Genomic DNA, 21,909 nt, shown 5'->3' with positions numbered 1-21,909 from the left:
TGCTTCAGGAAGCCTGGGGTGAAATCTCATCAGATTGCTTTGAAAATGTGACAGCTAGAATGCTGAAGGTCTGCAAGGCTTAAAAGGTTTTTTTGTAGTGAAAGCAAAGCTTTGAGCGGTACTGTATTCACACACAAATCAGTCAACTGCTTAACCTTTGATCCATTTCCTCACAACCTGTCTGTTCTGGTGGAGTGTACATACCTAGCAGATTCTGGACCAGCTGTGGATTAGGCACCAGTGGTTCAGGGTGTGTGTAGATGGAATATCTGCTGTGCTGAATCTGTCGCAGTGCTTCAAAGTTACCGAGCAGTATGTCACACAGCCACTGGGCATTCACACATGGGATCTTCCACTCTTTGGCCTTCTCATATTTAAGCCCACTGGGTCTGAAGAGAGATCAGCGAAGACATTACTGGACATGCACAAGCTGCCGCTGGGTGGCACACAGGCCACTTAAGAAGGTACAAATCACAGCTTTTCATATTTCACATGGATAACGCAGATTTCAGTTGTTCTGTTCACTCGTGTCATCACTGAATAAAACCTTGTGCTCAGCACCACTACATGCTGGGACTCTGAACTGCTTTTGTGGCAGCAATAAAACACACATGAGGTGCATAAGCAGTCAGACTGCGGCCTCTTCTGTGTTGTCTGAACGGAAGCAGGACTGGAACACAATCCGTTCTTTTTCAGTGCAACATTCTCACTCAACACTCAACCAGGTCCCAGTCTTACTCTTTGCAGATGAGGACGGTGTTACTGCGGCACAGATATCCTGTGTATCTGGCACCAGTCAGGTAAGCCATGAGCTTCAAGTCGTCCCTGTCGGCATCCACAAAGCCGGTCACTGAAATGATCTGACAGAAAACACATCAGAGAACCATTCAGAGTGTGTCATGTGTCACAGACATCATACATTTTTCATGCAGGTGTTGCTTAGGGATGTCACCATACCAGACATTTAGGAGTCGATATCAATACCAGTGAAATTCCACGATTCTCCATACGCATGTGCACTGTGGCTTTAGCTTACCGGTGATCTGTGCACGTCTTTTGAAAACAACTTTAGTCTTTGCAGTGTAAGCAGATACATTATTTGGTCCATTTCAAACCGGATAACTGGCCTTGTCACAGAGAAAGGAGGAATACTTCCTGAAAGGGTGCGTTCTGCTGTTTGTTCTGATATCCGGGGCATTTTGTAGGGACGGGGACTTCACAGCTTATTCAGCCGTACTTTGCAAAGACATAACTTTGTTCTGTTTGTTTGCCGTCTTCATTACGTGATCATTTCAGTATGTACAGATGCTCTTAGCAAAGCTCTGTTTCTGCTGTTTCTTGTGATATGCGTTTCATATCTATGCGATGGGGAGTTGGTTCAGCGGAGAACGATGGGTGGGAATTCTCCCGCAAAGTGAACGTTAACATGACCTGAAACTCACTCACCTTGAATTCTGTGAATAAATCTGGATGTCTGTCTTTGAGCTGCTTCGCTAAATTGGAAGTGTTTCCTCCTTTGGTCTGAAAAGCTCTTTGGCACTGTTTGCATACAGGTTTTTGTGAATCTATTACTAATCCCTGATCATCCGCCCAAACGCAAAGTACTTCCAGGCACGACTCGGACTATTTTTCTTTTCCACGAGTCGAGGCGGAGCTGCAGCTGCCAACTTTTGTGTTCCTTTGGCATTTAACGGCACACTAGAACACTTGTAGGTGTATATGGTGCCCACGTTACCTCCCGGTATCAACGGTACTGGAAAAAAATGAGTACCGTCCCGTTTTTAGAATTGTAGCATCAACTTGGTACCGAAGTATCAGTTCTCGTGACATCCCTAGTGTTGCATATCATTCCACTCAAAATAGCTAATCAAACATACAAAAAGCAGTAAAAAACCTAGAAATGTCAGGTTGATTCAGAGCTGTGGAGGGAACTGATGAATATTCACTGGGAGTGAATACCAAGATGTGTTTAGGTATGTTTGTGCATTTGGCAGACGCTTTTATCCGAAGCGACTTACAGGTAGGGTAAGGGGGTCTTGCCTAAGGACCCCTACTGGAGGTAGTACCTTTCATGCAGGGGATTTCAACCAGGTCACCTACACGAAAGGTGGCAATCTTACCACTACACTATCCAGTCCCAGGTGGCAACAGTGAGGTTACAGTTAAATCAGACCGGACCTGTGTGAAGCTTACCCTGTACATGTAACAGTACTCTGCTCTTATGGATTGTTCTCTTGTAATCCTGTCATGTAGCAGTGCGTCACCTTTTGAAAATATATATGACGAATGCATTCTTCTGTTTTAGAATATGTACAGAGGCAGGACAATTCCACCCTGACATTATGGCTTCTGGGTAAAAGCACTAACTTTACATCTCTAATGTCTAAAACCCCTGGGAGGGTTTTTACCACACTTCATTCAGTTATATCATTTTGAACAAGTCTAAATATGCAAATGAGTCTGCAGGTAAAATAGTTCTGACAGAGCTTAATGAGCTGTTGCAGCTGGATGACAGAGGAAACATGGCCCCAACCAGAGAGCTGTCAGTGGAATCAATGCTAAAGGGTTATTAAACTCCTTCAAGAAGCTAATTCAGCTCAGACTGTGGTAAAAGATGTTGGTTGTTCCCAGTCAGCTGGGTCTCAAATGTGGAGCAAGTACAATCAAAATGGGAAGGTGGTAAAAGGGAAACATACAGGTCGACCAAAGAAGTCAAAGCAATATGTCTGAAAATAGAAAATGTCCAACAAAGAAATGAAAAACATGGACAGAAACACGAGTCAATGTTTGTGAGAAACATGTGAGAAAATAGCTGAAGGAAATGGGAGAAGGCAAACATAAAGCATCACTAACACCTAAAGAGAAGAAAAGCAGGTTATAGTGGGCTGAAGAGAAGCAGTCATGGACTGTGGACGGTTGGACGGAAGTGAGATGAATCAACAAGGAGATGATGCTGGAACTTTAGTTTGGTGCAGATCCTATGAAACACAGAAAGATGACTGACTGAAGAAAACCAGCACATTTCCACCATCACTGGTGATATGGGGCTGATGGCAGGTAAAGGACCAGAGATAACAGTCATTCCCTCTACAGGGGATGTACAGGTGGATTCATTCCATCAAACAAAAGGAGGTTTGGTGATGCTGAGCTCATTTTTCAGGATGATGATGCATCTCTCCAAAGAGCAAAGAGGGTTCAAACCTTTCTTCAGCAAAGACCCATCAGCTCAGTGACATGACCAGCAAACAGTCCGGATCTCAATCTGAAAAAAAAAGGTTCCTGACAAGGCTCCATCTCTCAGCTGAAACTATAGACTGACTCAGATGTTGATTAGATCTTTTTTTTCTTTCTACTTCATCATAAAAGAAAAAGTATTGAATTTTATTTGAGGTAGAGGTTTTAGAGTCAGACTCTTACAACCTGGAGCGAAGCGTGAAACCTTTAAGTTGCCAAATATTTGTTACTGTGAAGCAAACAAGAAACAATACAAGAAAATAACACAGCAAAATTGAGTGTGCATAACTATTCAGCTCTTAAACTCTTTGTATAGCCAGCAAATACAGCTGCAAGTCTCTTAGAATATGAGCGTGGCACATCTGGCCACCGGATTATTGCCCAGTGAAGTCAAACTGCCCCAGCTTCTTTGAGCTGGATGGATTCTGCTGATGTGCAGCAATCATTAAGTCATGCCACAGATTCTCAGATGGATGAAGGTCTGGCCTTTGACCAGACAACTCCAGCACATCTAAACATTTTCCTTGAAACCACTGCTGTGTTGTGTTAGCAGTGTGAAAGAAGAGGGAAAATGCAAAAGGAGGCGAGTTATTTTCTACAGCCTGAGGAATATATGAGAGAGCAAACAGACTCAGCATCATCAGTCTGTGACACTGCTGTTGGCAAAACATTCATCACATAAAGCAACAGGTTTTAGGGCATTAACTAAAGTACTGTGTGAAAAAGGGCTACAGCTGTTAAAACAAGGTGAACCTACATGCTGAGAGCAGGGTTTGGCCCCAGGAGGGAAAGCAAAGGGAAGATGTAGGGTCCGATGAGGAGGGACCATCCTCTTCCTCTTCAGCACAGTGTTGAGCCAGTGGGCAGTCACACAGCGCCTCCCCTCTCTGAGCGCCTGGCAGGGAAAACACAACTCAGTCAGAGCAGGAACGCAGCACCTTCTCGTTCATCAGTTACCTGACCTGGTTACACAAAGTCTTTCTCTCCTTACAATGACCAGGTTAAAGGTTTTACCCCCCCTTACTTTCCTCTACCCATCCCTACAGAGCTGGTTACACCGAGCAGTAAGATGCATTTCTGCATTGCCAGCGGGTGACCACTAACATTGCCCGTCCTTTTCTAGTCTGCGTGTGGCCTTCCTCACACTCAGTCAGCTCAGACCTGAGCAGGTTTACTCACATTTCTGTCACAGCCTGAATACATTCAGAGACAGGACTTATTAAACTTTCAGAAATTAACACTTCTCAGATTCCTTCCTCCCATTCTAACAGCTGAATTCTGACAAACATTTGTCAAATATACGAGGCTCAGCTCTCAACATTTTAGTTTAACCAGCAGGACAGACGGGAAGAGTTGGCCTTCTGGCCTTTCTGTTCAGTCATGGAAGAGGTGAACATTAGTGAGAAGCAGGAGTCAGTTTGAATGCTGCTTTTTACAGAATCAGGAGAAATCCTACTGCTCATGTGGGGTCACATCAGGTCAGTCATTATTTACATTATTACACATCTGCTTTCACACAGTTCAAAGAGTGTGAAAGAGGATCAGACTGATCAGCGTGGACACAGCCGATGAGCTGAACATCTCAATCCGTTCAGATCAGATCAGATCAGCACGCAGCATGCTCCTCCCCTCCTCCAGCTACCTCCCTGTGTCCACACCTCCATAATGTCATCCTCCACCAGTCCTGGATCCAAACACAGCCTCACCATCCAGGTAGGCAGCCAGAGGCAGCTGGAGAGACTGAACCAGAACCAGGCCTCAGGGTTCTGAAGACTGTGCAGAACAGCTGTGTGGGACTCTACAGCAACTCTTCAACCTCAGCCTGAGTCAGGAGAAAGTTCCTGTAAGTATCTGCTCTCAGTGACTACAGACCAGCTGCCCTCACCCCCCCACATGATAAAAGTCCTGCTACTGGCTCACCTCAGCAGCTCAGTGAGCCCGCTGTCCTCTGAACAAAGCAGGCAGCACTGGGAGGATCATGTTCTTGTACTTCTACAGTGCTTTTAGTAAAATTCAGCCTACAGAAAACACAGGTGGATGCCTCCACAACCACCTGGATTATTGGCTACCTGACAGATTGTTTCACCTCAGGGGCCTGAACTCTCACTGCTTCTCCTCACCCTGTACACCTCAGACCTCCTGCGTGCAGGGAAGTGTTGGATCAGTGGAGCATGAAGCATCCTCACCTGTACATACATGTTGCTGACCTGACTCTCACACAGCAGGTGGGTACAGCGGCTGCTCAGGGTGGGGTCAACAACACCTCCACATGCCTGGATGACCTAACGGAGAAGGTTGACAAACATTTATTTGATGACAACTTTCTTTTACCAACTTGTCTTCAATTGTGGTGGAACGCATTCCCTGGCTTTACTCTACCCTTTAATTGATTGTACGTGTGTTTTCTGTGTTAATCACAGTCCTACCCTCTTCCACGTGGCGAGGAGCTGCTTGTCAGCCATTTGTTCTGGATAGTCAGCAACAGCAAACACACAGCCCAGCAGAAAGCCATCCTGTGGAACTGAGAGCAGAGAAGAAGATTTATGCTCTTCAGATAGTGCTTAGTGCCACAATTTGGTCAATAATGATGCAATATTTCCCTGCGGACTAAGGAGTTGGACCCATATTAAGCAGTGCCACTGTACTCACTGTCCTGTCCTGGTTCATGTCCAAACAGCTGGGAAATGTGAGGGGGCTGTTGGAGCGGAGGCTGCAGCGTGGTGGTGGTCTGCTGCTGCTGGAGCGCCTGCTGGTTCTGGTGCTGCAGAGCCTGCTGCTGATGCTTCTGCAGCTGCTGCATGTGCTGCTGCTGCTGCAGCAAATGCTGCTGCTGTAGATGCTGTTGGTGCAGCTGCTGCTGGTTCTGCTGCAACATCTGCATTCGCTGCTGCTGCTGAAACTGCTGGAGCTGCTGCTGCAGCGCCTGCTGCTGCTGCAGCTGCTGGAGACCAGGTCGTAAGAGCTGCTGGGGCCGCAGCTGCTGCTGGGAGAAGACATGCTGCTGCTGCTGCTGCTGCTGCTGCTGCTGCTGCTGCTGCTGCTGCTGCTGGGAGAAGGCATGCTGCTGCTGTTGCTGTTGCTGCTGCTGCTGCTGCTGCGAAAACATCTGCTGTTGGTGCAACTGCTGCTGCTGCTGCTGCAGAAACTGCTGCTGCTGCTGCTGTTGCTGTTGGGGCAACTGTGGGAAACCTTGTTGCACAGCCTGTGACTGTTGCTGCTGTAGCTGTAACATCTGATGGTGCTGCTGGAGGTGCATCATGGGATGCTGCGGTTGCTGTGGTAACTGCTGATGTTGCTGAGAAGCCTGGTGTGACTGTTGCAGCAACTGTTGCTGCTGGTCGACTGTGAGGGGTTGGCCAGTCAGTTTGGACTGATTGAAAAGAGAAGGGTTGGTGCTGTTAGGGGTCTGTCCATGGCTCGGATTGGTCTGCTGCTCCAAAGGTTTTGCTTGATTGGCTGTCAGATTTTGGATTATCTGCAATAAAGGCAAATCAACAAAACAAGTAGTGATGCACTGGTTTTTAAAAGTTCCATGTGCAGATGGGCTGTTAGTGCCTCTGCAGATGAGCTTAGCTCAGACCTCTGCAGGGCAATATGTCCACAAGAGAGACTGCTGATGCACAATGACAACCAGAAGGCTGTTGTCATGGAATAACATTAGGGGTGCAACGGATCAAAAAACTCACGGTTCGGATCGGATAATTTTTCGGATCAGCAAAAGAAAAAAAAGACAAGACAAATAAACATGTTTTGTCTTTTTGTTTATTAACACTTTTAAGTTATTAAATTGAAATATATAAAATCAACTTAAAGTGCACAATTAACATCTTCTTTTCAACATAATCAAAGAAAAACAACTTAAAGTGCAACATAAAAACACACCGATAGCGTTTGTGATCGCTTTAGCCCGGTCGGATTGTGAAGGAAGGGGCTGCTTAAACACCGCGGTGATGAGCGGTTGTGCTCAACAACTGTTGTGTGGCTTTCTTGTGCCACAGTGCCTACACACCGTCACGGTTTTATGCACCAACCTCTTTCCTTCATTAAATTTGACAGGGAAGCCAAAATGCTCCGAAACGGGATTTAAATGACGTGGGGCTCTTCTGTTCCTCCGCTCGCCATGACCACGCTGTGTTGCAGGTTAGGGGTTTTCTTTATGTTAGCTATCGCTATGTCAGCTACGTGTTATGTCTGTGTGGTAACCTAGGCGACAGGTTGGTGTGGCAGCGCGAGTATATGGAAACAGACGTAGCACTAGAGGCAGCAGTTATCGTTACAGTAGTCACCGAAGTCTAGCATACTTTTATTTTCCATGCCCACTGTTCTACATGTTGTACGCTGAGAACAATAAATCGCAAACGAGCCATAGGACTGTTTGCTTATTGAAGAGGGAACTGTTGCAGACTTTTACCCAGAGCGTGGAAAGTAGCTCTGTCCCTGGAACTAGCAGGAATGGTAACGGCTGTGTGAGGACTGAACATGCGCACAATTTAATTTTTTTTTTTCATAAATCAATCCGCAGATCATGTGTGTGCCGAACCGAAATAATTGATCCAAACGGATCACGGATCAATGATGATCTAAATCTACAAATATAATGACAATTAATTTCATTTAATTAGTATTGCTGTCTAATTACAATATCACTGCAATTGTTTAGTAACCTCTTCCATGATACTATGATGCAAAGAACAACAAGGCAAAGATTCCCCTCTATGTCTGCATTTTGAACACAGAGAATGTGCAGCGCTGCACATGCAGCAGCGCCGCACATGCAGCAGCGCCGCACATGCAGCAGCGCCGCACATGCAGCAGCAGCGCACATGCAGCAGCGCACATGCAGCAGCAGCGCACATGCAGCAGCAGCGCACATGCAGCAGCAGCGCACATGCAGCAGCAGCGCACATGCAGCAGCAGCGCACATGCAGCAGCGCACATGCAGCAGCGCACATGCAGCAGCGCACATGCAGCAGCGCACATGCAGCAGCGCACATGCAGCAGCGCACATGCAGCAGCGCACATGCAGCAGCAGCGCACATGCAGCAGCAGCGCACATGCAGCAGCGCACATGCAGCAGCGCACATGCAGCAGCGCACATGCAGCAGCGCACATGCAGCAGCGCACATGCAGCAGTAGCGAACATGCAGCAGTAGCGAACATGCAGCAGCAGTGCACATGCAGCAGCAGCAGCGCACATGCAGCAGCAGCGCACATGCAGCAGCGCACATGCAGCAGCAGCGCACATGCAGCAGCAGCGCACATGCAGCAGCAGCGCACATGCAGCAGCGCACATGCAGCAGCGCACATGCAGCAGCAGCGCACATGCAGCAGCAGCGCACATGCAGCAGCAGCGCACATGCAGCAGCAGCGCACATGCAGCAGCAGCGCACATGCAGCAGTAGCGAACATGCAGCAGCAGTGCACATGCAGCAGCAGCGCACATGCAGCAGTAGCGAACATGCAGCAGCAGTGCACATGCAGCAGCAGCGCACATGCAGCAGCAGCGCACATGCAGCAGCGCACATGCAGCAGCAGCGCACATGCAGCAGTAGCGCACATGCAGCAGCAGTGCACATGCAGCAGCAGCGCACATGCAGCAGCGCACATGCAGCAGCAGCGCACATGCAGCAGTAGCGAACATGCAGCAGCGCACATGCAGAACAATCACTGGGACTCCTTACATGAGCTACGTTGGCAGGTCGGCTGGCTGGCTGCATGTCAGAGTTGTTTGTGATATTACGAAGGGTTCTAATGGTTGGGCTCCATCCAGGGATGACGTCTGGAACCGATACGCCTAGAACAGAGAGGCGATACCTTTGTTATGAGGATAGTGTGAACAGTTATTGCAGTGGACTGTACTGTTGGTCTTCAGTTGAACTTGTTGACTTTATCTGGAAAGTACCCACAGAGGACTTCTGTTTCGAGTTGGCATAATATGAAGAAGATTCATTTAAAAAAGAAAAGGTAAAAGGTACATAAAACTTCTTCTTTACAAAAAGACTGAAGTGGAAACAGATCAGCAGTCTGAATTAAGTGGAGTTCCTGGAATATATGCTCTACGAAATGACACCCTGCCGCAGGAGTCTATGTGCTGCTGACCCTCACTTGGTGGAAGCTACACCAGTGAGAAACCTCCTGCCCTCATCTGGCCAATCAGTGGCCCAACTTCATCAGTCGGTCTAAGCAATCTGATGATTGTAGGCTATGACCTTTCTTTTCTTTCCCAATTCGCTCTATTTTTTTTTTTTTTAAATGTGGGGGGAAAGGAGTAAATGTGTCCCTTGACATTACACAGCATGACAAAGTTAAACATGACAGACAGCTGGAAAAATCTTGACATACTGACCTTGCTGTGTGGAGTGACTGACGGCAGAGGCAGCAGGGCGAGCCTCTGCGGGCCCAGCCCCCCCACTTCCAGGTACAGGAGGAACAGTGGCACACAGGTTGATGAGCCCACTCCCTGTGGAGGACGACACTGGATCTTTGCTGCTGGGTGGCCCGCCCCGCCGTCTGGCAGTGCCAGTTAGAATAGGAGCAGTTGGCGTGACAATTTCAGCTGGGGTCCAATTAAGATTGGTGCCCTCCTTCTCTGTGGAGGAGTCATCATCGGAGTCATCAAACATCCGCTCACTACGGCGCTCAGGTTTTCGGGGAGAGGTTGGCGAGATAGAGTTAAGTCTTTTGGGTCCTGGTCGTCTGCGAGGGCTGGACTCCTCATCAGATGAACCTCCACTGGACGGCCGATATCTCCGGGGACTGTAGCTTCCATCTGAATGAGAATGCATCTCGTAGGATTCTGCTTCACTCTCCTCCTCTTCCTCAGCGTCCACATATGTGAGTCTGGGGTGATAAAGAGCCTCATCCTTCCTGCTTTTATCTTTAAAAACATGGAAATGGAGGATTACCAGCTTAAAAGGAGACCTTGTTTATTAGGTTTGTGCACTTGATATGGACTTTTCTTCTATGTGTACATTTATCACAAGAATCTGTAATGCCATTTTTCTATATGCCCACTGCACTGCTTCTTTGTGATCTCCTCTTAGCCTCTGATAGCGGACTTGTGTCTGTGCTTGTCCTGTTGGATCTCAGTGCTGCATTTGATACGGTCGATCACAGTATCTTATTACAGAGACTTGAACATGTTATTGGGATTAAAGGAACTGCATTAGGCTGGTTTAAGTCATATTTATCTGATAGATTTCAGTTTGTTCTTGTAAATGAAGAATCTTCCTCACACACCAGAGTAAGTCATGGAGTTCCTCAGGGTTCTGTGCTTGGACCGATTCTTTTCACTTTAATAATGTTACCTAATGGAAGCATGTATAGACAGCATGTCATACATTTCCTTTGCTATGCTGATGATACGCAGCTGTACTTATCTATAAAACCAGATGAACCCAATAGGTTGGTCAGACTACAAGCATGTCTTAAAGACATAAAGACCTGGATGACTCAGAACTGTCTGCTTCTAAATTCAGACAAACTGAAGTCGTTATCTTTGGACCTGAGCGCTTCAGGGAGAAGTTGTCTAGCTATATAGTTACTCTAGATGGTATTTCCTTGGCTTGTAGTCCTACAGTGAGGAACCTTGAAGTTATTTTTGACCAGAATTTATCATTTGACTCGCATATAAAACAGGTTTCTAGGACTGCCTTCTTTTACCTTTGTAATATTGTTAAAATCAGGAACATCCTGTCTCAGAGTGATGCAGAAAAACTGCTCCATGCATCTGTTACTTCAGGATTGGACTACTATGATTCTTTATTATTGGACCCGCTGGACCCTGTTCCAACTAATCCATTCCAATCCATAGCTCCTACTGTAACTGCAACGGTCACACATGTGATTAATGCTTCACTGACATCGGGCACATTTCCTACCACATTCAAACAAACTCGGGTTACACCGCTTCTCAAGAAACCTTCCCTCCCTCCAACTCATGTGGAGAACTATTGGCGTCTTTAAGCAGGTCACTGATTACCTCTCACAACACAACCTCCTTGATCCAAACCAATCTGGGTTTAAAAGTGGACACTCCATTGAAACGGCTCTGATGGCTGTGACAGAAGCCTTAAAAGAAGCCAGAGTGACGCCAAATCATCAGTACATATTCTGCTCGACCTATCGGCTGCGTTTGACACCGTCAACCGTTGTATCCTTCTGTCCATACTCGCCAGAATGGGCATCACAGGGAGAGCACACTCCTGGTTTGAATCGTACCTCACTGGTCGTTGGTCATTCAAAGTATCCTGGCTTGGTCCCACTTCTGCAGCGCACCACCTCGCCACAGGGGTCCCCCAAGGTTCATTACTGGGACCTCACTGGGCCAGATCATCCGATCACATGGCCTCTCAAACTACTACTATGCTGATGATACCCAGCTCTGTCTTTTCCACCTGACGACCACACAGTCTCAGCATGAATCTCAAACTGTCTCGCTGACATATCAAAATGGATGAAAGCCCATCACCTCCAACTGAACCTCTCTAAAACTGAACTGCTCGTCTTCCCAGACAAACCAACCATACACCACAGCATCTGCATCCAAACTGAATCCCTATCTCTTGCTCCATCAAAGGTAGCTAGAAACTTGGGTGTCATGATTGATGACCAACTAACCTCTAAAGATCATGTTGCCTCCATTGCTCGATCATGCTGCTTTGCATTGCTAAACATAAGAAAGATCAGACCATACCTAACCCAACACGCCACCCAGCTCCTGGTGCAGGCTATGGTCATCTCCCACCTTGACTACTGCAACGCTCTCCTAACTGGTCTCCCAGCCTGTGCTGTGAAACCTCTGCAGATGGTCCAGAACGCGGTGGCGCATCTGGTCTTCCATCAGCCTAAAAGATCACACGTCACCCTTCTGTTCATTGAACACCTCTGGCTACCCTTAGCTGCCCGCATCAGATTCAAGTCACTAATGTTAGCCTACAAAGTCCTTAATGGAACGGCTCCCATCTACTTGAATGCTCTTGTAAAGGCTTACATCGCGACTCGGTCACTCCGGTCGTCACAGGATTGTCGTCCAGCAGTGCCTACACCACGCTTAAGACAATCCAGACTCTTTTCATGTGTCGTTCCACGATGGTGGAATGACCTACCAAGTGCTACCAGAACAGGGGCATCCCTGAATATCTTCAAGAAACTCCTGAAGACCCAGGTCTTCAGAGAGCATCTCCTATCCCAGATCCAGATGTTGAATAATGCTGGCTGATGGAAAGCATTTGCTGCTGGCATTTTAAGACCGCTTTATGCTTTTCCAATTTGGCATGGGAGTCCAACCCCTTGATGCACAATGTGCCAAGTTTAAAACTTTTCTTGCACACGGTGCAGTGTGCTTCATAAATATTTATATCAACCGGCTTCAACCATGAGGTAAAGTGTTCGTTCTGAAGCCACAAATGGTCATATTTGCATTTACCCATCCTAAACAAAGCGTTAACTGATTAGCCGCTCCTCAGCGCCGCGACTTTCATTTCCTCAAAACAATTAATTAATCCAGTGTTATTGATGTAAAGTATGAGTTTACTATGAATGAACTGTGTTAAAAGAAATTGAAGATAGGGCACTCATGATCGTAGTTCAGTGCAATAATGAAATGAAATTACATCAACCTTTATTTTCAATTTTGTACAACAATATATTCAACATTATATTACATTATGTAAACAACAGACATCTGTTGGCACCCTTGGGCACCTACATAGGGCAGTTTATTTTGGTTTTAAAATGCTGAGATATTTACTGCAGAACTGTAACCTTCCCTCAACAAAATCATCAACGATTTTCAGGAGCATGTGGGAAAAGTAAAATGTACGCAGCCTTGTGATATGCTCCTGAACAAAGCCTTGGTCGTAGTGTACTTCTATTTCTAGGTGCTCAGTTTTGTATGTTATGTTGGGCCACGTCGTCACGTTATCCTCCCAGTCCTGCACCGAATTCGGGTGGGGGATAGTAAGTCCAATTCCAGTTAACGTATTTAAACTCTGTTCCCATTGTAAGGACATTATTAGCTATACGATCTGCGAGTGGGCTGTCAAAGCTAGCATCATCTGTTTACATTGGCAAACGCTGCGCAAACTACTTCCGGTGGAAATGAAGTGCATTTGTGGAGGGTAATGGCGCCGCCCAGGGTTTGTCGCGTAAAATTGCCTATAGCAGGTTGTGCTCGATAAATTCTGACCGGGCTGCACAGCTACTTTAGTTCCGTTATAGCGTCCTCAAAAATCGAAACAATTAAAAGCGAGACTGAAGTTTATACATTTGTTTTAAATAAAAGTCACCTTAATATAATTATAAGACCTTTCAAAATCATATTTAAGACATTTCATTAGATTTCAACAGAATTCTAGACATTTTAAGGCCTTAAATTTAAATGATTGGATTTTAGACTTTTTAAGACCCCGCGGATACCCTGACCTTACCTTTGACAGAATCTGTTATCCAGTCTGGAGTGACAATCTTGATGCCAGGGTGTTTCAGGGCACACTCAAACTTTGCCTAGAGGCAAAAACAGAGCACGAAGAGAAGGACGTTATCATGAGGAGAAATGTGCACCTTTAAATGGGTAAACTAAGATAAATAACCATGGTAACAGGAACATTTCTCACATGCGGGAGTAGCTGATTGATCTTTCCAAAGCCTAAGTAATGCCTCAAGTAAGACCAAAAACAGGAGACTCATATGGATGGAGAGCAGGAACAAGATGGAGACAAAGGAGGAGGAAGTTTAAATCATTTCTTCCCTTGGTCATCATTAGGAATGTAAGACCAGATCATACGGACAAGCTTGGAGCGTTGATGAGGACACAGCAGGAACATGAAGAATGTGCAGCACAGTGTTAATTTCGTCAGCTTTATTTTAAATTTAGTCTTAGTCACAATGTCGAAAATCAATTTTAGTCTTAGTCAAATTTTAGTCATTTTAGTCAACACTGTACAGAATAAACCTTCTCCACACACTGCTTCTCTTTTTAACATATATCACTCTGTACAGAATAAACCTTCTCCACACACTGCTTCTCTTTTTAACATATATCACACTGTACAGAATAAACCTTCTCCACACACTGCTTCTCTTTTTCTCTATTTTATTTATATAACACTGTGCAGAATAGAACTTCTCATCTTGGCCACCACCGGCATCGGCGGCATGATCAATCATTGTCATGCAGGTTGTTTTGTTGTCCTTCGCGTTGTAAACGAAATGGCTCCATACAACCAGGCGTTGTTTTCGCCCAGCTCCAAAAAACCGTATACCGGTATCCGAGCCCGACGCCATGACTGGACTGCAAAGTTGAACTAGCTACGGTTAAGTTATAGCTAGCTACCGGCTACGTTACTTGACATGGGAAGGGCCTAAACTCAACTGAACTCGACTCACTGAACTACTATTGAGCCGCGCGAGGCACTGTGGGACAGGCGCCGTGCAGGGACAAACAGGGCAACAGCGCGTAATCTTCTGAAGTTCAAGAAACATTTATATTAACAATTACAAATTAATTACAATTACATTTTTTAATGTCCATTCGTCCATGGCTTGTAAATTTCGTCTCGTCTTAGTCTCGTTAACGAAAATAATTTTTTATTCCCGTCATATTTTTATTTTCTGGAAGCAATTTTGTGCGTCATCGTCACGGGAAAAAGGGGCGTTAACGAAATATTTTCCTCATCGTCCTGGTTGACGAAATTAACACTGGTGCAGCATTATGTCTTTAAGTGAGACACAGAGCCAGAACACAGACTGGCCTCTACACAGCTTTCAGACTATATGCTCAGACAGGGAGGCAGCACAGGAGGGTGTACAGAGCATGTTAACCTATTCCTTACGAGGAGATCATCTGGATGGTGTTCAGTTCCTCCATGCTGCCTACAGAGAGCTCCCCTGTGTTACCTGCTGACTCTGTGACATCATCAGCTCAGTCACTGCCAAGTTACAAACAACACTCATGGTGATCTCAAGCACACCTTTCTCTGCTGCAGTTCAACTGTCCAACAGTTTGCCAGCTAATTTCTATTTTAGGTTATTTTTCCACCAGTAATTTAGACTGAAACTATTCCATTTTCCTTAGGAGATTAAGTATGGTTCAGTTCAAACAGTCACATGACTTTGTTTAAAGACCTCAGTTAATCTCAGCTGGTAAAGTTTCCTTTCATCTACAGAACACAAACAACTTGGTAACTTTTTGGTGTCAACATGACACCTGATGACGACATGAAGTTTACCATTTACTCATGTTACTAAACTTCCTTCTGTCCTCTCTCTTGCAATGCTGCCACAGCTGACAGCACACAGAGACCAGAATTTGGTTGAATTCAAATGCCAGTAACTTGTTAGCAGAAGCGTGTGCATGTGATACAACAATGTGCACCTGAACCATCCTGCAGCACATGTAAAACTGTCCGTTACACACCGAGAAAGCTCACACAGGTCAGCATGAGCCGAGCCGAGCCAATCCAGCTGAGAATAACTCCTACAGACCACCTGTGGTGGTAGCTCAGGAGGAAGAGCAGTCGCCCTCCAATTAGAAGGTCAGTGGTTCGACTCTAGCTTCCGTGGGCAAGACACTGAAGCCCCCTGGCATATGAATGTGTGTGACTGTAGTAGGAAGCACGTGGCTGGGTAGACCAAGTCATGCTGTGTGAGTGAATGGAGCATGTAGTCAGCTAGACTAGAAAGTGCATCGAAGTACCGTCCATTTACCATCTGCTCAATGATCCCTTCACCTCCAGTAATGAGCAATAAAACTAAGTTATGATGAACAAAATGTCGCAGAAATGTCCACAACAAGACAAGACAGAGGATGCACCTACCCCTTTGGGCTCCTTCACCACTAAGTGGGTGATCTTCTTGTTGAGGTTCAGCTGACACTCTCCCCCATAAAAGGTTATGTAAGCCCACAGAGCGCTGAGATCGTCTGGAAGCTGTCACACATACACAGAAACACATGCGTCTTCGTATGAGGAACACAGGATGAGCAAAGCAACACCATCTCTTTATCTGATTAGAAGCGAGGATTGTCACCATACCAGAACCTTAAACTCTAGGATTATGTTTGTGATACCACTGAGGAAAATGAAAAATGAAGAAGTATGAAATGGTTTTATTAAACTCCTCCAGCGTTCCAAACCCATGAGAGCAGCAGCAGAACATTTAGATGCATCTCCTACATGGCCTTTAACTGAATCATCTCCACTGCATGACTGACAGATGGCTGAGTCGTGGGATCAAACTTCAGTTTTATTTTACAGGAAAAAGGTCAAAGTGAAGTCTACTTACCAGTTATGAGTTTATGAAAAAAATAATCATTAGGTTATGGGAAAAGTAAAAAGTTGGTGGAAGTGCAACTGTCAGGTCTTTCCTCACAACAGAGTCCGATGGAAGGAACTTGATCCTTGTTTCTGTCTCCTCTGCAGACTGATCAGTCCTTTCCTGCAGAGTCCATGCTGCACCTCAGACTTCTACATGAGTTACACGCTGAAATGATTTGTTTGAGGCTTTTATGCCTTTAATGGACAGGATAGTTGAAGACAGACAGGAAGCAGGGGCAGAGAGAGGGGGAATGACATGCAGCACAGGGCCGTCCCATACGGGACTGGACCCGGGGCCAGCTGCTGAGGACTGCAGCCTCTGTACATGGGGCGCCTGCTGTACCCACCATGCCACAGACCACCCCACATGTAGAATCCAATCAACAAACTTGTTTTTTTTCTACAAGTGATAGTGTTCGATGAACTACACATGGAATATTTGGGGGCGCTGCAGTAACTTGACCTGATAGTGAGTCCTGATACACATAGACTGACCGGTAAATCGAGAGCTTGGCCTTCTGGCTCAGCTCCTTCTTCACCACGACGGGCCGGTGCAGAGACCACTGCAGACACCGCACCGATCCGCCTGTCAATCTCCTGCTCCATTCGTCTCTCACTTGGGGAAGGATCTCATTCCCGAGTAAGTAATTTAACGCTCTATTATTGTGTTGCTTTCCTGTATGTACAGTATAGTTACATAGCTTGTTACCACAGGAAAGGGTTTGTATCGTTAGCAGCTAACGGTTAGCTATGCAGCTAATAGCATCTGCAAGCACTTATCTCTGCCAAATGGGCTGTTGGAGGTGTTTGCATGCCCATGAGATGGTTAGCTCACTCATTTTAGACCAAAACCCCCGACTTCAAGCTTCCTGAAGAAGAATGAATCCGCAAATTCAGTGCATTCCATCAGGATAATGATTCATTCATGGTTCCAGCGCTAGCGCTACGTGCATCTTTGCTAACCAGAGCAATCAGCTGAGAATGTCAAAATCCTCACTCCTGCTTTCTCCTTCACGCACGCCTTTTTTGCTGTGTCTTGTGTAGCACTTGCTTGATGTTTGACTGTGTTAGGAGAGTTGTTCAGTAACTAGTTCGTCATATTGTCAAAGTAAGCTCATATCAACAGGTTTCGCTAGTTTTACGGCATAGGGCTGCCGTGCCATCTACGTGCCATAGCGATTCACAAAACATTTGCGCAAGGTACCACGGGCGTAAGTAAGGCCACACCCCCACTAAACGGCTCATTCTGGGGATCCTAAGGAAAGCTCATTTTTGGGACTGGCTGTAATTCTGCACCAAGGCAGAATTTTGGGGAAAAAAACTCAGATACAGTATTAGGGGACCACTAAAGCCTATACAAATATATAAAAGCCTCCATTTATTTTCATGCCATAGGACCTTTAACTCAGGACTTGTGTCACAGGTTTGACTGCTCGTTTCATTAGAAACATGTAGCACAGTTCAGAAAGCTGAGTCACATGCACACACTTACTTTGGGAAGACAAGCTGTCACACCAAAAAATATCTGTCCCGATTCTGGGGAGAATCCAGTAACTCTGGTGTCCATGGTTAGAGAACAACAACTACAGGGAGGACACTTATTCTTTTAACATGTGTATGCAGGAAGAAAAGAAAAAAAAGCCTTTCCATTCTGAAATGTTACACAACAACAGTCTGCAGCTTTGGTTTTTAAATGGGGGTCAGATTCCACTAATCTATGTTGTTGTAGTTGTGATGGCGGAAGGATACGGTAACAGGTCTCCACATCGAACTGAGAGGATCACCCATGATGGCTGCGAAATGAAGAAGACAACCAGAAGTTAACGCTCCACATGTTCTCAGTAACAGTTGTTCAAAGTGGTTTTAAATAGATGGTTCAGCATAGGTCTGTGCTAATTGTCCTGAATCCAGGACCAGTTGTACCCCAAAACAACAAGAAAAACCGGGTTTAACCACATCAGCCTGTGCCTGGTGGAAACAGATTTTGGCGCCACCCTTACCTTGACGACAGGCAGGTCAAAAACCTCTCTGGACTCCCCCACTTCAGGATTGTCCCCGTCCTCTGCAATAATGTGAGTGGCCAGAGCATTGTAGGACACCTCCTTTCCTTTTCCTGCTTTCAGGAGCTGCACAACCTGGAACATCAGCAGAGGACCCGGTCAACATCCCCTTCAGTGCACCCAGGCCCACACATCACTGTCCCAGCACAGGCGGGAGACACAGCAGCCGCCACCACTGTGTGGACATTCAACATCTGTACATCAACTGTTCGTCCTGCTGAGACCAATGTTTAACTGCACTAAATCCACCTTCTCTGTCCTGGACTAACAGAAAAACTGTTACAGCTGAATCCATCCTGCATGGATGAACTGATCTCCCACAGAGCAGGATGTCTGGAAGGTTTTCTCACAGTCCACAGCGTCAGACAGACTTCAGACAGACAGCTGCCAGTTTGGGAGGCAGAGCCTTCAGTTATCAGGCCCCTCTCTGTGGAACCAGCTGCCAGTTTGGGAGGCAGAGCCTTCAGTTATCAGGCCCCTCTCTGTGGAACCAGCTGCCAGTTTGGGAGGCAGAGCCTTCAGTTATCAGGCCCCTCTCTGTGGAACCAGCTGCCAGTTTGGGAGGCAGAGCCTTCAGTTATCAGGCCCCTCTCTGTGGAACCAGCTGCCAGTTTGGCTTCAGGAAGCAGACACCCTCTCTACTTTTAAGACCAGGCTTAAAACTTTCCTTTCTGATAAAGCTTATAGTTAGGGATGGCTCAGGTGATCCTGAAACATCCCATAGTTAAGCTGCTATAGGCCCAGACTGCTGGGGGCCTTTCAATTGTCACTAACTTTATTCATGTCTTTTCTTTCCTACATCTGGTATCTCTCCCTCTCCACACGGCCCTGCTTAGAACTTGGGTAAAATAGGGGTGGTCGGTGGCGTAGTGGGTTGAGCAGCCACGCCATGTACAGAGGCTGTAGTCCTGTAGTCGCTGCAGCTGGCCCCGGTTCGAGTCACGCACCGAGCGGTCCTTTGCTGCATGTCTCCCCTCTCTCTGCCCCTTGCATACCTGTCTCTCTCCAACTGTCCTATCATTAAAGGCATAAAAAGCCGCAAAAAAATTTTTAAATTTTTTTTAAAAAACTGGGATAAAATTAACTGAAGATTTGATGTGATCAGTTAGTAGAAAATTTGATTTTAATTGACATTATCTGAATACAACTGTAATCAAATGGACAGATTTTAGCTGATGACGAAACTGAAACCAGTGTGAGCACAGAGCTCATCGATAGCCTTGGTTCGTTAGTCCATTAGAGTCCCATGTATGCTGGCACAGCAAAGAGGCATGGGACACCAGAAACAGAGTTATCCAAAAACTTTCCAGCAGTGAACAAAAAGAGAAGAGCCAGATCATCTTTGCCACAGGTTTGGTGCTCAGCAGAATCACACTGAGAAGGAAAAGCTGTATGAACAGCTACAGCAGTGTCTACTTTCAGCTTCTTTGCATAACCAATGTGCAACAATGTTATATTTCTAAGAGGTCAGGTGGATTGGGCTCAGACAGCGGCTCAGCTCACAGCAGACAGGCTCGTGTTGAAGGAAGTGCAGATCTGGGCCACAGGTCTCCAGCATTAGCGGGTCAAACAGCGATGACGCCTGCGCAGTGATCAACGCCCAAGTGGCTAACAGGTGACAGTCGCGGGCTGATGTACAATGTAACAGTTTAACATTGTACGACGCCGGCAGCGATGTGACAGCACTGTTACGCGAACAGCTTTAAGGAAAAGCTAGCTAGCATTGCCTTATACCCCCCACCACCCTTCTCCTCTCTCTACACTGTAGGCTATAAGCTAGCAGCTAACATGGGAAACTCTTAACTCATGCTTTAAGGCTTTAGCAAAACACTTTTGCTAAGGACACTGAGCGCAAATCAATCAGTCAAGGATTCTCACATATAGCGTCTCGTGCATCGACAGGACAGCATAGGACAGGTTGTCCAGTTAGCTTGCTAGTTAGCTTGCTAGTTAGCTTCTCCTGGAACACCTCGGTGAGAGTGAACATAGCTGGAATGTTAGCATGCTCCCAATACAGCTAAAATAAGCTAACGCTCAAATCCTCACCTTTTGATCAATGTCCCCAACCAAGTAGAATTTGACATCTTTAAAAAGCTCGTCTGTGACCTTCCACTCCTCTTCAGACATGATTGTCCATGAACAGCGGACGATTATACCTATGGAAGCTGTCCTAAGCAGGAAGAGTGTGACGGCTGCTGTGGAGGGAGCACAGACACTGTAGCGCCAAATCACTGAGCGCCAAGCGGACTGCAGCACTCTGCGCGGTCGGAGGGGTGTCTGCAAATGTGCCGAGTTTCGTCTTCGTTTTCTCACTATCTGACCTGCTAATGTCGTCTGTTTTATTATTGAGCTTCTTAACTAAAGTGCTTTCATAAAAAATCTTCTATATCAGAAATCTTTAATAAACATTTGATCACAAAAAAAAAAAATCTTCTATATCAGATTTATTAGAATAGGGCTCGGGCACGTGACGTCACTACGTGAGCGGCGGCCATACTGGAGGCTCAGAACTGTTTTGTTTACATTGTTTTCCACTGCGCGCAGACGTACTCCCGCCTGGTCTCGGAACTTTCTTCGTTGGTTTATCTATTTTACTTATTGTCTTTGCCACTATGGTCGCACGTTGCTGTGTCGTGGGGTGCAATAGCGTAAGCCGTGACAGGAATGGGGGGGAAATCGTAAATGGTTTATCTTTTTACCGGTTTCCTGCTTGGAGGCGCACCCACGGAGACCAAGTGTCCGAGATAACAAAGCGTCGTTGACTAGCATGGATCGCTGCTGTAAGACGACCAAGCATAACTTTCCACTCAATCCCGGTGTCGATGAGAGTGTGTTCTCTGCATTTTCATTCTGGTAAGTTACAGACTTTTGTGTGCTGAGGTAATGATCCCCGCCTTCACAAGAGGACACTGTCAGTTGGAAGCAAGGGATGTCTCAATGGGTTAACAGCGGAGGACAAATTTCGTGTGTATGCATGTATACATGACAATAAATCTGATCTTAATCTTAATTTAATGTGGAAAATACAAGGAAAATTGCCCATCTCCAAATTCACATGGAAAGGGCGATTGGAACTGTCAGAAACAATACACCTTTTTGTCAGCAAAAGTACCTATCAACATAGTTTTGCCATGCGAAGGTGAAGACAAAACATTCTTTGACAAGATTGTGTCTGTATGTTGTACTCTGACCACCATGAGCAGGAGTGTTGTGCAAAGTTGAAGTCGTCTGAAATAAATATGCTTTGAGAGACAGCCAAGTGTGTGTGTTTCATTATTTATTTACAAGTAGAGTAACAT

General features: G+C 46.0%; 1 protein-coding gene across 3 annotated transcripts in view; it reads right to left on the bottom strand.

Moving 5' to 3' along the window:
• Positions 1–20,842, bottom strand: part of paxip1 (PAX interacting (with transcription-activation domain) protein 1) — a 63,742-nt gene extending 42,900 nt beyond the window's left edge. For all 3 annotated transcript variants that reach the window (XM_075484226.1, XM_075484227.1, XM_075484228.1), the window contains exons 1-14: positions 20,657–20,842; positions 18,551–18,685; positions 18,300–18,343; positions 18,043–18,106; positions 16,053–16,163; positions 13,665–13,740; positions 9,581–10,111; positions 8,916–9,028; positions 5,884–6,709; positions 5,661–5,755; positions 5,421–5,516; positions 3,992–4,129; positions 739–860; positions 205–389 (exon numbers count right to left, since the gene is read on the bottom strand). In XM_075484226.1, coding sequence (XP_075340341.1) covers positions 205–389; positions 739–860; positions 3,992–4,129; positions 5,421–5,516; positions 5,661–5,755; positions 5,884–6,709; positions 8,916–9,028; positions 9,581–10,111; positions 13,665–13,740; positions 16,053–16,163; positions 18,043–18,106; positions 18,300–18,343; positions 18,551–18,685; positions 20,657–20,737 — 2,617 coding nt within the window. In that variant the 5' untranslated portion in view covers positions 20,738–20,842. The remainder of the gene's footprint in view (positions 1–204; positions 390–738; positions 861–3,991; positions 4,130–5,420; positions 5,517–5,660; positions 5,756–5,883; positions 6,710–8,915; positions 9,029–9,580; positions 10,112–13,664; positions 13,741–16,052; positions 16,164–18,042; positions 18,107–18,299; positions 18,344–18,550; positions 18,686–20,656) is intronic.
• Positions 20,843–21,909: the final 1,067 nt, after the last annotated feature.

The sequence above is a fragment of the Odontesthes bonariensis genome, chromosome 14, assembly GCF_027942865.1.
Source record: "Odontesthes bonariensis isolate fOdoBon6 chromosome 14, fOdoBon6.hap1, whole genome shotgun sequence".
Taxonomy (NCBI): Eukaryota; Metazoa; Chordata; class Actinopteri; order Atheriniformes; family Atherinopsidae; genus Odontesthes; species Odontesthes bonariensis.
This window is presented reverse-complemented; position numbering and strand designations above follow the sequence as displayed.